Genomic DNA, 17,008 nt, shown 5'->3' on the forward strand with positions numbered 1-17,008 from the left:
AAATATGGACTGTTTTCACCTCATTAACTATCAAACGTTTGGAACAAGGTTCAATCTTTTTACTTACCCAGATATGAATTTTAAAACCAAATTGTATGGTGCTCCAATTTTATACTTAAGAAAATAACAGAACATAATTTGATAACCATTACACATTTCTTTGGTTCTTTCATTCCTCATATTTCTCATATTTTGTTAGTCATTGAGTTTATTTACTCGATACATGTTCATTTAATGTCTGCTACATGCTGGATACTGCTGTAGATAGTAAGGATATAGTGATGAATAAGATAAATAAGATTTCCTTAGTGTCATTTACTACAGTGTCCCTCGTTATTCCTCTTTAGTACTGCCTTATGAGTTCAGTCATTATTTCTTGGTTTTAGTTGTAATGTTCTTAGTGTATAGGCCTCACATTTCTAAGGAATGCTTTTTTAATTTTAAAAATATTTGCTAAGTTATGAAATTCATTTGATTCTTAAGTATTAAATTTTTTCAAGAAGTAACTTAATAAGACTTTTTTGTTCTTGTAATTTCTATTTTAAAAGGCGTTTATAGAAATAAATAGAAAATCTGCAGATTCCATGGTAAAATTTTATACCTGCTTCCCAATATCAATGGATGGAAATCAACTCTCAATAAGTATGGCTCCTGAAAACATGAATTTGAAAGATGAGGTAAATAATAGATTTACCATCATGTTTACTAGAATATTATTAAAAATTTTAATCAAATTTATTATAGTCTGTTTTGTTTTCTAGTTTTCTTCTTTGGGTCATGTGTTTTTTCTCAGACACTAAGAAAGCATCTTCCTTTTTCTCCATAGTCTCCCATCTCCTTGTTTGAGAGTTACTTCCATACTGAGGGAATCCAATCCCTAATGTATGGTGGAAGGGATTATTTCCTTTCATTTCTCATAACCAGCCGGTGCTAGGTCTGATCTGTTTTAACTCCTGAAATTTCTGGAATTTGTTCTCTTCATCCCATTCATCTTTGCTTCACCTCTTTAAAACTCATACCAAAAATAGTTGTTTGTTATATGTTCTTCCTTCAGTTTTGTCTCCCTCAAAACCGTTTTCACAAAGTCATGATATTGGCATAAAATTCAAATTTATTCTAATTTAACTGATTTAGAAATCCTTCGTTGTTTCTGTGTGGCCTAGAAACATTTACTGCTAAGAGGAATGAAGCAGAGATACTAGGAATCTCTAGAGAAAGGTGGAAAAGCATGTCTTTTGAAAAAGCCTTCCATAGAGAATCATTCTAATGTGATATAATTACTGGGGTAGTTTTATATATGTCAGCATTGAAGAGAAAAAAATGCAAGAACTCTTGTCTCATGAGGTAAAGTTCGTTTTCTGTACATTTAAGCCTTTCATCAGCTAGCTTCTTCCCGCTTTGATGTCTTTGTGTCGTGCCACTCCTGGCCTCTATATAATTCAGTAACATCAAATTGCTATACACTTAATAACCTCATGATGTTTTTTTCACTAGCTTATATCTCTGTTCGTTCTCATCCTCGAGTTTGCTTTGTAATTTGAGTTCTCTCACTGTCTGCTAAATTAGATCTCTTATTCCTTGTATGTGAATTTGAGTGTCTTTCCCTAAATGGTACACCCTTACTAGTCTTTAATGTTCTTAGGGGACTAAGAAGAATTAAAGTCTATAGATGGGTATGACTTAAGTAACTTTTGTAGGAAGAGGGAAAGATTTTTGGAAGGAACTATGCTTTTGGAAGGAATTATGCTTTTCTCTCATTTTATGAGGTAGTTCTTAATGCTTGTTCATATTTTATTATAAATCTTGACTCAAATATATAAATAAGAAAGAGTGTACACCTTCAATCTTCTTTATTTTGCCTTTCTAGGAAGCTATATTTACAACCTTGATTAGAGAAAATGATCCAGAGGTAAATTTTGCGTTTAAATGCTTTTGTACACTTGTTTAATTGATAAAAACATTGTTTGTTTTATTGTTTTCACCTGTCAAGAATTAAAGAAAATCTTGGCACTAGTTTTAAAATACTGAAGTGACAGAGATGTCATATGAATCTTCTCTTGGTAAAATAAATAAGAACTAGAGGATAAAGGAGTCTCTAATGTGAAATATTTTTTAGATTATGGAGCCATATTAACTGACTTGGATAAATATTGGGTATATTAAGTATTTTAGGTAAATGTTGATAGGAAAAAGATTATACTTCCTTTTTTAATGTTTCACTGATCATTCAGATATAAAATTAATACCACATTATCTTTACCTATGTAGTCATTTTCTTGCTCTTGCAAGAGGATGTCACCTGACCTCTGAAAAATTAAATTATTGTGAATCTGTGTTTTATAATTTAATACTTCAGCTGTGTGTGTTTGTTTTTTTTTCCTATGCTGTCTCTTAAAAAAAAAATACAGGTAAATATAGATAAAATTTACGATCGATTTGTACATCTTGATAACTTACCGGAAGATGGACTTCAGTGTGTACTTTGCGTCGGACTTCAGTTTGGGAAAGTGGATCACCATGTATACATGAGTAATAAAAACAAGGTAACAAGGTCCCTTCTATTTTAGTTGTATATCTTGTAGAGAATATGTTCAGTTTTGTTTAGTCACTCAGTCGTGTCTGACTCTTTGTGACCCCATGAACCGCAGCATGCCAGGCCTCCCTGTCCATCACCAACTCCCGGAGTTCACCCAAACTCATGTCCATTGAGTCGGTGATGCCATCCAGCCATCTCATCCTCTGTCGTCCCCTTCTCCTCCTGCCCTCAATCTTTCCCAGCATTAGAGTCTTTTCAAATGAGTCAGCTCTTCGCATCAGGTGGCCAAAGTGTTGGAGTTTCAGCTTCAACATCAGTTCTTCCAGTGAACACCCAGGACTGATCTCCTTTAGGATGGACTGGTTGGATCTCCTTGCAGTCCAAAGGACTCTGAAGAGTCTTCTCCAGCACCACAGTTCAAAAGCATCAGTTCTTCAGCGCTCAGCTTTCTTTACAGTCTAACTCTCACATCCATACATGACCACGGGAAAAACCACAGCCTTGACTAGATGGACCTTTGTTGACAAAGTAATGTCTCTGCTTTTTAATATGCTGTCTAGGTTGGTCATAACCTTCCTTCCAAGGAATAAGCGTCTTTTAATTTCATGGCTGCAGTCAGCATCCACAGTGATTTTGGAGCCCAGAAAAATAAAGTCAGCCACTGTTTCCACTGTTTACCCATCTATTTGCCATGAAGTGATGGGACCGGTTGCCATAATCTTAGTTTTCTGAATGTTGAGCTTTAAGCCAACTTTTTCACTCTCCTCTTTCACTTTCATCAAGAGGCTATTTGTTCCTCTTCACTTTCTGCCATAAGGGTGGTGTCATCTGCATATCTGAGGTTATTGATATTTCTCCCGGCAATCTTGATTCCAGCTTGTGCTTCCTCTAGCCCAGCATTTCTCATGATGTAGAATATGTAGCTGAACTCTATGTTCAGTATGGTCTGTAACTTTTAATTGAACTTCTGAACTGAAACACCTGTAAACATTATTCAGCCTCTGAGCAGAATTATAATATACCATCTTATTTTCTCCTGAGCTGTAATAAGAAGGAAGAACTCCTACTTTTAAAGGGAAATAGAAACTTGCATGAGGTAGAAAGGTAATGTGTGCAAAGACTATTACCTTATGGGGAAGTTTAGACTTGAGTTCATCTAGCCTTAAATACCTTTGTGACCTTAGCTAAGTTGTTTACACTTTTAATTCTTATTTGTAAAATGAAAGAATGTCAACCAGGTATTTTCTAAAGTCCTTTCCAGTGTTAAAACACACAGAGATAACTCTGTTAAGTTGTATGTAAAGAAGTAGAAATAATCATTCCTTCTTTTCATAATTTGGCTAAAACCAAAAGGATAAATCTGTTTTACATTTGCTGTACCCTCTTTCTTTTCTTAATTCAGACATGTGCCCATGAAAATTAGGGTTTGGTTAACTATATATTGGGGCTTCCCAGGTTGCTTAGTGACAAAGAATCCACTTGCTAATGCAGGAGATGCCTGAGACATGGGTTCAATTCCTGAGTTGGGAAGAGCCCCTGGAGGAGGAAATGACAACCTACTCCAGTATTCTTGGCTGAGAAATCCCATGGACAGAGGAACCTGGAAGGCTACAGCCCATGGGGTAGCAAAGAGTTGGATGTGACTGAGCACACGCAGACACAACCGTATATTACCTGGATAGTTCGAAAGGGTTTTATAGCAAACTTGACAGTATTTGCTCCATAAAATATACCCGATCTACCAAGTAGTAGATACTAATTCCTTTGACATGTTTAAGAAATTTCTTTAATCATGTTTGTCAAAGTTGAGTAGTATTAACCATATTTACATTATTGTTAAGCCATCACCACTCCCCATCTCCAGAGCTCCTTATAAACTGAGACTTCCTGTCCATTAAACAGGAACTCCCCATCCCCCTTTTCCTAGCTCCTGGCAACTACCACTCTACCATTCACATCTTTGTCTCTGAATTTGACTATTGATATTTTAGGTACCTCATATAAGTGGAATTGTACAATATTTGTCCTTTTGTGTCTGGTTTATTTCACTTAGCGTAATGTCTTAAGCATGTTGTGTAGCCTGTGTCAGAATTTTCTTCCTTTTTGAGGCTGAGGCTGATAAAATATCCCATTATATGCATGACACATTTTATCTGTCTACTCATCTGTTGGTTGACACTTGGGGTTGTTTTTGCCTTTTGATTGTGTGAATAATACTGTATGAACATGCATGTACAAATACTTGTTTCAGTTCTGACTTTCATTTCTTTTGGGTATGTATTAAATGAAATTGGTAGATCTTATGGTAATTCTACTTTTAATTTTTTAAGGAAGTGAATATTTTTTTGTCTTCTCTATAGGCAATTCTTCAGCTAGATAGCCCTGAATCTGCTCAGTCAATGTATAGCTTTCTGAAACAAAACCCACAGAATATAGGTGACCATGTATTGACCTGCACATTATCTCCAAAGATGGACTCATCAGAGGTAAGATTATTTTGTATCAATTTTTGTTTGTACTTTTAGAAAATGAAGGAGTCATAAAGGTTATTCTCCCAAAGCTAGAGGATAGAATCTGAAAGTAATTTTGAGAATTATTCTTGGGCAGTAGTCAAACTGGTTATGAGTTTAGATAGTTTGTTTTAAAATTTTATTTTGCAATCACTATTCCAGTTTTTATAGTTTATGGAACAGTGTGAATTTGTCTAAATGAGAATAAATTGAGGTAATCTTAGGAAATATAGCATATATGGTCATTATATGGAGAGCAATTCAATATCCATAACATGATATCTCCAGAATGCAGAATCTACACTGAGTCCATTTTTACTTCCTCCTGATAGAAGTTTTTTTCTTTTGTGTAAATTATTTATAAACTCTTCTTGTATAAGAAATAAGATTTTATAGTTTCTTGGCTTGCACCATAATAAAAACACTGTTGTCGTGTTGCTCAGGTCTTATAACTTAGTTACTATTTGTTGAATCTGCTCTCAGAGCTGTTTTTCTCACACTGTTCTGAACTTATGGTCATCTGCTTTGTAAAGCACCTGTATACCTCTGCTTTTCTTTTTATTGGTCTTCTGAGTTAAATCTGTTATTTCTTGGACTCCATATCGCCTACTCTCTTGGATTACTTTCTGTTTGCTAGAATACATTGTCAACTAATTTTCCCAGAAAGTATGTGTGGCCAGTAGACCTTTTGAATCTCTGCATATTTGGAAATGACTTTATTTTTCTCTTACTTATTTCATTGATAATGTGTTTAGGTGAAGAATTCTTTGCCCATACTGTTCTTTTATTGCTTGTTTTTTTAGTGGAGAAGACAGAGTGTAGATAATTCACACACACACCTGTACACCGTATCTATTATAAAATAGGTTAGCTGTAATATATTGTGTGTGTGTCGGGTGGTTAAAAAGTGCTGTGAAGTACTGTGGAGACAAATCAAGATAAAAGGATACAGAGTGCTGAATGACTGGGTATGCCAGGGGGATATGTGTATTTTAGACTAGTCAGGCCCCTCTGAGAAAGAATTATTTGAGAGACCTAAAAGAAAGTAAGAGAGCAAGTTCTACTAACATAGCAAGGAGAAGAGGTTTTTAGAGAAAATAAGCACCGAGGCCTTAAGGACAGTTTGGTGATTTGGGAGGATCAGTATGATTAAGTACAGTGAACAAGGTTTTAACTTTGTTTGCATTTTATTTCCTACATTCTGCAGATCTAAAAATTAGTATGTTCCTTCACCTGAAGAAAATTTTTCTCTGTGTCTTTGAATATTCTCTTCAAGGTTCAGTGTTCTGTCTTCCTGAAAGTAGCACTGGTACTGATACTGTGGATGCTGTATCCTATTGAAGTTTTAAATTTTAACAAGTTTTTTAGAGAGTATTCTTTATAGATTTGTTTTTAAAGGAGTTCTCTGAAATATCTTCAGTCAGTTTTGTATGCTTAACTTCTCTCTTGTGCATTTGTTTCTCTCTAATTTATGAGTAAAGAAGCAAGTTAGCTAATACAGATATCTGGTATAGATTTCCTTCGCTATCATATAGGTTGGTTTTGTTTTCTAAGAAGTTTTCTCTAACAAGAGAAAACTGTTCGTAAGCACTGTGGATAGGGTTTATACTGCCATCTTTAGTTTTCTTTATATATCATTACAATGTAGACACAATATCTTACCAGGTATCCTATAAAGAAGGCCTTTACTCTGGGATGTCAACTCTCACACCAGGAAACCCTCTGGAAATATTTTTCAGTGTTTATATAATATAGTTCTCAGCTTTTAATCTGACAAGATCTAAAGAAAGATAATTCTTAATTCAGCACACATGATTCCCACAGAAAAAGCTTTCAGCTAGTGTGTAAAAATTCTGAAATGTGGATATTTTAGCTGTTTTGTTCAGTGATGTATCCTAAGTGCCTGGACCAATGCTTGGTACATAAGCACTGAATTTTAATTCCTGCTTCTTTCATTTTGGGCTCCAGGGCATTGCTTTCTTGGTAGTTCAGATATATGTTTAAAAGGATTATTGTTAAAATTTGTCCAGCATTTCTATGTTTTGTGTAGAAAGCTTTTTAAGTCAGCTAGCCTCCCTTATCGGAGAAGGCAATGGCAAGCCACTCCAGTACTCTTGCCTAGAAAATCCCATGGATGGAGGAGCCTGGTAGGCTGCAGTCCGTGGGGTCACAACTGAACGACTTCACTTTCACTTTTCACTTTCCACTTTCACACATTAGAGAAGGAAATGGCAACCCACTCCAGTGTTCTTGCCTGGAGAATCCCAGGGACAGGGGAGCCTGGTGGGCTTCCATCTATGGGGTCACACAGAGTCGGACACGACTGAAGTGACTTAGCAGCAGCAGCAGCCTCCCTTACAAGTATTAATAGAAGTCTTTTAAAATTAAAATTTCACACAAAAATATATTGATATTTCAGGATTTTATTCTTAGCAGAAGTGGCATTGCTAGGCTTTTAAAGTTAAAATTTTTCCGATTTACTGTCAGCATTATGGAAACTTTTTTCTCATTAATTTCTGTGTATCATTTATTCTGTATAACCTTATTTAGAGCTCTTTAATAATGGGGAAAAATGTTCTAGAACATGATAATTATATGGATACTGATAACTACCTGTTTTGATATATTTTTAAGGTATATTAAGATATATTTTTTAGCTTAGATTTTTAAGAACTGAAAACACTCATGGATCAATTAAATATTTTAAATCCAGTGGAGTAGATGCTAATAAAATATGGAATTATATTACAGGTGAAAGCTGAGAAAGACCCAGAACTAGGAAAGGAAAGGTATGTTTCTTTAAGTTTGCTAACATTTTTTATGAGTTAATTACTGAATTTTATTTCTATATTTTATGGAAATTGTTTACTTGTAACAAAATGTTTATTTTTCATGATAATTTTGTGTGTATATGAGTGTTTTCAGGGTGTTTTTTGTTTTGTTTGGGGGTTTTAGGGGCCTATAATTGACTTAGGGGTTTTTTTGTTACTGTTGTTTTTGATCTCTTTCAGAATTTACTGAGTTCTTTTTCTTTTCTTTTTTTTTAAGGAAAAGAGAATGTATACAAACAGTTTGTATTAAATATATAAATTTAACTTCTTTATAAAATGTTTTGCTAAGACTTGAACAACTGTGTTATCACTATTTGCTAGACTTTCCTATTCCAAAATAGTTAGGCACAGTAGTAAATTTTCAGTTTTTTTGTAGAACCCTTTGAAAGTTCTTTGAGTTTTTAAAATGAAAAAGATACTATTTGGTGTGTATTTTGGTGTAAAACAAAATAATATGTACACTGCTTTTTATTTTCAGAGGTTGAAAGTTTGTTCTTCAGAGTATAGAAACTAGTAACTCACCACTTTTTTGGACCACATATGGTATATCCTCTGCTTAGTGACTTTCTCATCCTGATAAATATCATACTCATTACCACCTTTGTCCAACCAATGAATAAACCCCAATTTTACTCCTCATCACTGGGAATCACTCATTGAGAATTCTTTTCCCTTTTATAGTAAGGAGTTTACCCTTATTTCTTAGTTGTAGTAAGAGCTTATCAATTTGAAGGAGGTGTTTGAGTGTTTAAATATGGGAAGTTTATCTTATTGATACACTGCCTAATTATAAGATGCCTGAAAAACAGAACGTCTTACAAGTTTTTGTCTTAATTTTTATAAAATATGACTTTTAAATGATAAAGTTTATTATAAGTATATTTATAAGCAATAGATTTGTTATATGTGTTCACACAGACTTTTTAAAGTTGCACATCATTGTGCCAGTTATATTTACATGCCTAAGAAGTAGAAACCAATAGCAGTGTTTGCTATAAAAGCCTGCAAAGGGCTGAATACCACTGCCACATGTGGTAGTATAAATAGACCTGCAGTTTGGGCACAGTAACTGGCTGGTAAGTAAGTAGGCTCTTCCAAAAATCCACTTTATATATTTCATTTGACAGTTTCTTTCATGTATGAAAGAATAGTTATTATAGGTGTTTTGGTCATTTTCTCTTTCATTGTTTTTGACTTTTAAAATCAGGTGTGTCTTAATTTACAGATAGTTGTCTAAGCTTATAAAAAGAATTTTTAAAGTTCTAGCACTAATAATTTTTTAATTTCTATTTTGCAATCATTTGTTTCTGATATGTATGACATTAGAGAAAAGAGGTGTGGGATATTGCTGAATACTTCACATTTCTTTTTTCTCTCTCTTTTTTATTCACATTTCTTGGAGTGATCCTGAGAAAATAATGGTGCTTGTTATATTTTTTTGTTAAAGCACTTATGGATACTAATTCATTAATATGATCCTCTTGTTTATAATTAAAGTGTTTTCTTTTTAAAAGAAATCTCACGTGGATATATTAATAATCTAATAAAATTATGCATTTTACCTGTCTAACTGCCCCCCATGTCAGCGTTATTTATCATGTGATTAAGACTGCAAATAAGGGTTCAAAATGAAGTGTTTGAAAGTTCATTAATAATGTTGGGAAAAACTCAGTGGCTATAACTAATCTTCAGTGTTACGTCTCATTCTAAAGTTTCTTGGAAGTATGTTGTTGTTCATTCGCTAAGATGTGTCTGACTTTGCGACCCAATGGACTACAGCACGCCAGGCTTCCCTGTCCTCTACTATTTCTCCTGGAGTTTGCTCAAACTCATGTCCATTGAATCAGTGATGCCGTCCAACCATCTCATCCACTATCGACCCCTTCTCCTGCCTTCAGTCTTTCCCAGCATCAGGGTCTTTTCCAGTGAGTCAGCTCCTCCCATTGGGTGGCTAAAGTATTGGAGATTTCAGCATCAGTCCTTGCCATGAATATTCAGGATTGATTGCCTTTAGGATTGACTGATTTGATCTCCTTGCTGTCCAAGGGATTCTCAAAAGTCTTCTTCAGCACCACAATTTGAAAGCATCAGTTCTTCAGCAGTCAGCCTTCTTTATGGTCAAACTCTCCCATCATACATGGCTACTGGAAAAACCATCGCTTTGTCTATATGGACCTTAGTCAGCAAACTGATGTCTCTACTTTTTAATATGCTGTCTAGGTTTGTCATAGCTTTTCTTCCAAGGAGCAAGCAATCCATTTAATTATATGGATGGAGTCACTATCCACAGTGATTTTGGAGCCCAGGAAAATAAAATCTGTCACTGTTTCCACATTTTCCCCCATCTATTTGCCTTGAAGTAATGGGACCTGGTGCCATGGTCTTCATTTTTTGAATGTTGAGTTTCAAGACATCTTTTTCATTCTTTCACACTTACCAAGAAGCTCTTTAGTTCCTCTTCACTTTGTGCCATTATAGTGGTATTATCTGCATATCTGAGGTTGTTGATACTTCTCCTGGCAGTCTTGGCTCAAGCTTATGATTCATCCAGCCTGGCATTTCGTATGACGTACTCTGCATATAAGTTAAAGGGACAGGGTAATAAGATATAGCCTTGACTTACTCCTTTCCCAGTTTTGAACCAATCTATTGTTCTATTTCTGGTTCTTTTACTTCTTGACCTACATACAGGTTTCTCACAAGGCAGGTAAGTGGATGAAGTAGTTGTTTTTCTGGAACTTTCTTGCTTTTTTGATGATCTAACAGATGTTGGCAATTTGATCTGTGATTCCTCTGCCTTTCTAAATCCAGCTTGAACATCTGGAAGTCCTTGAACGTTCATGTTTTGTTGAAAACTCGCTTGGAGAATTTGGGGTATTACCTTGCTAGTATGTGAGATGAGTGCAATAGTTTGAACATTCTTTGGCATTGCCTTTCTTTGGGATTGGAATGAAAACTGACCTTTTCCAGTCCTGTGGCCACTGCTGAGTTTTCCAAATATGCTGACATATTGAGTGCAGCACTTTATCAGCACCATGTTTTAGGATTTGAAATAGATCCGCTGAAATTCCATCACCTCCCCTAGCTTTGTTCGTAGTGATGCTTCCTAAGACCCACTTGACTTTTACACCACAGGATGTCTGGCTCTAGGTGAGTGACCATACCATCATGGTTATCTGGATCATTAAGACCTTTTTTATAGAGTTCTTCTGTGTATTCTTGCCACTTCTTAATCTCTTCTGTTTCTGTTAGGTCCTTACAGTTTCTGTCCTTTATTGTGCAAACGTGGAAAGTGCGTGTATGGTGTTAATCTTTGATCTCATGGCCAGCTTTTATTGTATACCTTCTCTGAAGGTTTTGAAACCCTGGTGTTATGGTGGGATGGTGATGGGAAATTAGATACCTCTACTAAATCCTGCCTTCCTGAAACTTCCTTGGTGGCTCAGAGGTTAAAGCATCTGCCTCCAATACGGGAGACCCGGGTTCGATCCCTGGGTCGGGAAGATCCCCTGGAGAAGGAAACGGTAACCCACTCCAGTATTCTTGCCTGGAGAATCCCATGGACGGAGAAGCCTGGTAGGCTACAGTCCACAGGGTCGCAAAGAGTCGGACATGACTGAGCGACGGAACGGAACGGAACTAAATCCTGCCTTCCTGAAGTCCTTTTTTGGTCTAGTTTCCAGAATATGATTTTGTTTTCTTTGATCTTTTAAGAGACTGATTTTTGACTCTGGTGTTAGTAATTTCACTTATTTGACTTCTCAAACTGACTCTCCAGGCTAACTTGGTGAACACTGAAGCTTTTTCCATATTTGCCAGAAAACTAGATACTATTTGAATCCTGTGAAGAAAGCAGTATAATTTTAAAAGACTGACACACAAGAACAAATATAGAATTAAGCTATTTTCCCAAGTAGGCTCATGCTGTCTGTCTGAATTGTGGACCTGCATAGTGATTCATTATGTTAAAAAGATAATAGCTTTTTAAATTTATTGACAAAATTGAAATATGGTGGACAGATAGGACTTGCTATATCCTAGAGCCAGGAATCAGAATCATAATTTTTCTCTTTCTAAAGCCTGATAAATTAGTGGTTTCATAAACCTTTAGGGTTTTAGGGTTAATGTGCAGTTCTGTAATGAGGCAGGGATTTGAATTAAATCGTCACTGGAAATCAGTCTTTTAAAAATGAAACTTATAAGTGAAATTATAACTTTATAATTTAAAAATGAAAACTCACCTTTTGAGAAGTAATATTTACATGACTGTTTTAATTAAATATCACAGTTTTTTCTTATCTTTGTCTTAATTGTGCTTGGCAACAAGTTTTTTCTTGTGTTAGAATTTGGGACATCAAAAATCAACCATTTTATATTTTAATATAAGGGATTGTGAATTATTTCAAATGAAAATCTTTAAATCTTTTCAGTATACAAAGGGTAGCTTATATAGATGAATAGAATATTATTTGATTAAAGTGTATGGTTACTGACTTTTTAAGTTAAATAAATTCTTGAAACTCTGCCTTAACAGCTTTCCTATTCCTGAGGTGTTTCTGTGATCTCTTAGGAAAGTTTTCTCCTTTGGAATTTTAAGTTTACCATCTTTGAGGGAGGGAGAAATTGTTTATTGGCTCATACGGTTAGACCTTAATGTGACAGCAGTTTTTCCAAACTTTTGAAATACTATTAATGTCTCAGGACACAGATAATACATCATCTTGCGGTAACTGAAGAGTAGTATATCTTTAATTATTCTCTGTAACTGGAAAGATTTAACGTCTTTCTTCTTGTGATATAGCAAAGGCACCTACATACTTTTTAATAAGACTACGTGTTTATGTAAAGGTGATCCTATCAGCTTTGCCACTAACTTTAAATTTCTGACAAGAGTATTTAAAAGATATTTCCCAAGAAAGTTTTCTTGTAAGTATTGCTAATAAATACAGTTCTTGGGAAATTAAAAACAAATCTGTTTCACACCCTAAAGAAAGGAGGTGACATATTAAGAGTGTGAACTTGCACTTTCTGTTTATGTTCCTTTTAGTAAGGCTCACTTAGAGAATTGTAAATTTTAAAGCATGAGTTATTAGTTTTATGAACCATAAACATATTTTACTGTTGGGAAGATAGGATCTAATAATAATTTGCAATGTCTTGAATTCACATTCAGCATTCTTAATATCGGGGGTGGGGGGATGACACAGAAGGGGAAAAAATGGTTATAACTTACGTGGGTAAAAGGTTCATACCAGTGGTCATAATATTGCCATTATTTCATTGAGCTAAAAAGAAATCATTAGTGCAGTGGAGGCTTTTTTAAAAATTTTATGTTATCTATATATTTACATCAAAACTTCTTAACCATTTTAATGTTGATTGACTGGATTTCTCAGTCCTTACTTATTGCTATTACATTAGGAAATCTTAACAGCATAGGCAGGGTTATTTATAATGGTCGAATTCTCATCATAGTTTGATTTTTGTTTGTGTTTTTGTTTGTATTCTTTTTGTTTTTAAATACTTTTAGCCCTGACTTGAAAAACAGTCCAGTTGATGAAAGTGAGGTGCAAACAACAACTGATAGTCCCTCTATTAAACCTAGTGAGGTTGAAGAAGAATCTGTTCCCAGCGTTCAAACAGGAACTTCTATACAGCAGAAAGAACCTTTTGAGGAAGAACCAGAAAAAACGCTATGTGTCTCTGATTTTGCTCTTGAAACATTTGAAGTTGAAACTCAAGGAGAGGAGGTCAAAGTGGAAATTCCTCTTGTAGCATCCACGTCAGCCAGTATTGACTTACTCACTGAAAATGTAGGGGACTCTGTTTTAAATCAGCAGGTGTATACCGGTGACTTTGAGAAGGAAGAGACAGAAATTATTAACCTGGAAACAGAATTATCAACATCTGATAATACATTTATAGAAGAAAGGAACATCAAAGGAGTTCTAGAAGACTCTCCATCTGAAGCAGATTTCTTTTCTGGGATTACAGAGTCTGTGATAGAAGCTGTAGCTGAAGTAGACAAACAAGAAACTGTTTCAGAAATAGTACCATCTACTTGTGTTGTGACCTTAGTACCTGGAATTTCCACTGGGGATGAGCAGGCAGTGAGCACAAAGGGAATTTCTGAAAAAACTAACATGGATGAGAAGGAGGAGAATGAATTAAATACGAAGGAAGCCAGAATGGATCTGAAAATAGGAAGAGAGAAGGCTGAGAAGAATGATAGGATGATTACAGAGAAGCTGGATAAGGTTGTAGCTGCAGTGAAAGAAAAACCTGCAGAAAACTCAGTGACCAAGGCATGTCCAAATAAAACCGTGGTTCAGGCCAATAAGCCTGATGATACTAGTAAAATTAGTGTGCTGGTTGCCTCAAATGCATCTAGCAGTAAATCAGGCATCAAGGCTGATGTGGTCTCTTCTACAAAGGCAAAAGCTACAGCTTCAAAATCTGAAAACCAGAAAAGTTTTCTAAAATCTGTACTCAGAGATCAAATAAATGCTGAAAAGAGGCTTTCAGCCAAGGAATCAGGTCTACTTAAACCTACAAGTGCCAGGTCAGGCTTGGCTGAAAACAGCAGTAAATTAAAACCCATTCAGAGTGGTGTTACCAGAGGAAGCAGTGGAAGGATCTCGGCCCTGCAAGGCAAAGATTCTAAACTGGATTACAGGGATGTTACGAAACAGCCTCAGGAAACAGAGGCTAAACCTTCCCTCCTGAAACGGGATGACAGCAACAATAAGGTGAGGAGGGTAGGAAGAAGTGTCTTTTAAGTGATTAGTCTCTCTATTGTAGCTAAGGAGTAGGAGATGTAATTCCATTTTATACTTTCATCTCCTCACTCCTTTTGCCCCCAAGCTCCCTTTTTCCTTTCTTAAATGACTCCATTGATTTAAGCCAGTAGACACTTAGAATAATAAGCTCAAATTTGTAATTTATTAACATTTGAAAGCATTATTTGGATAAAATATGGTTAGTAATAAAACTTTGCATTTAAAAAAAAATTCTGCAGTGACTCTCCTGCAGTGATTTAACATCCTGCTTCTGAAATGGGAAACCCTTTTCTCTTAAACTGAAGCTTCATTTATCAACTTACTGATAGACATTGTAGCTATTGAGAAGAAAAGATCAGTAAAATTGATTTTAACTACAGTTTATGGAGATGATGCCTGTACTGTTAAATGATTGTTGACGTCACTTGGAATACCTATTAAATATTTGTATCACTGAATGTGTTTGGGTAATATTTGCTTTCTGCATTCTTTTTTTTTTTGTTTGTTTTAAAGGACATTAATAATCTAGTTGTAAATTCTGCTTTTCTGTGTTTCTTATTTAATATTTCAGACTTTGACAGGGCAAAACACTAAGAATCCTAAAAACACCATTGGTAGAAGTTCAAAATCCAAAGAGGTAAGAAACAATACACTAATATGGACCCATCCGTTCCATCATTCTGTAAGAGTTCGTCTACCTTGTAACTTGTGTCTCTCCTGTAATAATTAGCTTGATATAGAGCAGGGGACAAGAATGAGATATTTTGTTTTTGACCTTACTACCAGTTTGTTTTCTGACCTACTACCAGTTTGTTTTCTGACCTGGAGCTAAGCTAAATAGTTTGTGTTCTTAGTGTGGGACAAAAAGTTATACAAGGATGGAAAGTTAATTAGAAACGGAGACACCTCCGGTCTCCTCTCAATAGGAATAGGTTATAATACAGAATAAAATCTTGTGTGTAAAGGAGATTGACTTTTGACTGGAGTCCTCTCCAATTTGTGGTCCTTTTGGTATGGCTCAATTTACCTTAACTAGATGGGCTCTAAGATTTACTTTCTGGTTAGTGACATCTACTGCCAAATAAACATACTATAATTTTTATTTGGCTGTTTGGTATTTTAGGTTTCTGTTAGTCATAGATTATTTTTTCAGTTATTTTACTTTTTTCTTCTGGTAGGGGATAAATTTGAGCCTATTTTATTAGGGCAAGGAGAAATGTTACTAGTTTAAACAGCCAGAACTAAGGATTATGGTTTGTTTCATGGCTTAATAAATTGATCGTGCAATTACATACAGATTCCTCCTCCTGCCCCCAAATTAATGGGGTATGTAATCTAATGCCATTATTATGTTTGCTAGTAACTGACCATTGATAGCATACTAAATGCGTAGGAGGCCTGCCAGGAATTTATTTTCTTTAGTATTGGTACCATTTTTCAAATCACAGATAACTGGGTTTTTTGTTTTTTTTTAACGTGTAGTTATATTTGTCATTAAGTCTTAGTAATAAGTTTTCCATGTAACTTTCTCAAAACATAAACCTTATATAGGCATACCTTAGAGATATTACAAGTTTGGTTCCAGACTGCCATAGTAAAGTGAATATCACAATAAAAGTGAGTCACATGAAATTTTTGGTTTCCCAGTGCATGTAAGTTATGTTTGTACTATACTGTACTCTGTTAAGTGTGCAGTTGCACTGTGTCCTAAGAAAATGTACATACCTTAATTTTAAAATACCTTATTGCCAAAAAATGCTATCATCTGAGCCTTCAGTAACTTAGTCTTTTTGTAAATAGAAGCATCAAAGATCACTAACTAGAGATCATCATAACAAATATTATAATGATGAAAAAGTTTGAATAATGTGAGAATTACTGAAATGTGACAGAGACATGAAGTTAGCAGATGCTGTAGACTTGCTTATCACAGGGTTTTCACGAATCTTCAGTTTGTAAAAAATGTATCTGCAGCCTTCAATAAAGCAAAGTGCCTGTATCTTAATATTGCATATCTTAAAATATGTATTATATGTGTAAATTCATCAGTGGAACAATCTAGTTAGCTGTTAACTTTCTAGTTTCATTTGAAGTGCTTTTAGTAGTCTATGAAGTCTCCAAAACTCTTGTTAGATATCATTTAACATATGGAAGCTGTAAGCTTTTACATTATGTTGTTTGATATGTGCTTTAAATGCAGTATTTTTGTGCATCATATTTTAAAACTCATACATCATTTAGGAAATAACTGTAATCTTACTGAAATTGGATTGATATTGTTAGGATTTACCTTTGGCATTGTTTACTCTTTGGCTTTTTTTTTTGGGGTTTGAAAAATAATTTCAGCTTTAG

The 17,008-nt window shown here is 34.9% G+C and overlaps 1 protein-coding gene across 6 annotated transcripts in view; it reads left to right on the forward strand.

Annotated features, from left to right (window-relative positions):
• ZNF638 (zinc finger protein 638) overlaps positions 1-17,008 on the forward strand; it is an 84,601-nt gene that overhangs the window by 59,477 nt on the left and 8,116 nt on the right. For all 6 annotated transcript variants that reach the window (XM_055400564.2, XM_088841565.1, XM_088841566.1 and 3 more), the window contains 7 exons: positions 549-677; positions 1,868-1,909; positions 2,409-2,543; positions 4,897-5,022; positions 7,798-7,835; positions 13,408-14,626; positions 15,228-15,293. In XM_055400564.2, coding sequence (XP_055256539.2) covers positions 549-677; positions 1,868-1,909; positions 2,409-2,543; positions 4,897-5,022; positions 7,798-7,835; positions 13,408-14,626; positions 15,228-15,293 — 1,755 coding nt within the window. The remainder of the gene's footprint in view (positions 1-548; positions 678-1,867; positions 1,910-2,408; positions 2,544-4,896; positions 5,023-7,797; positions 7,836-13,407; positions 14,627-15,227; positions 15,294-17,008) is intronic.

This window comes from Moschus berezovskii, chromosome 11, assembly GCF_049115385.1.
Source record: "Moschus berezovskii isolate FMDL1 chromosome 11, NW_MosBer_1.0, whole genome shotgun sequence".
Taxonomy (NCBI): Eukaryota; Metazoa; Chordata; class Mammalia; order Artiodactyla; family Moschidae; genus Moschus; species Moschus berezovskii.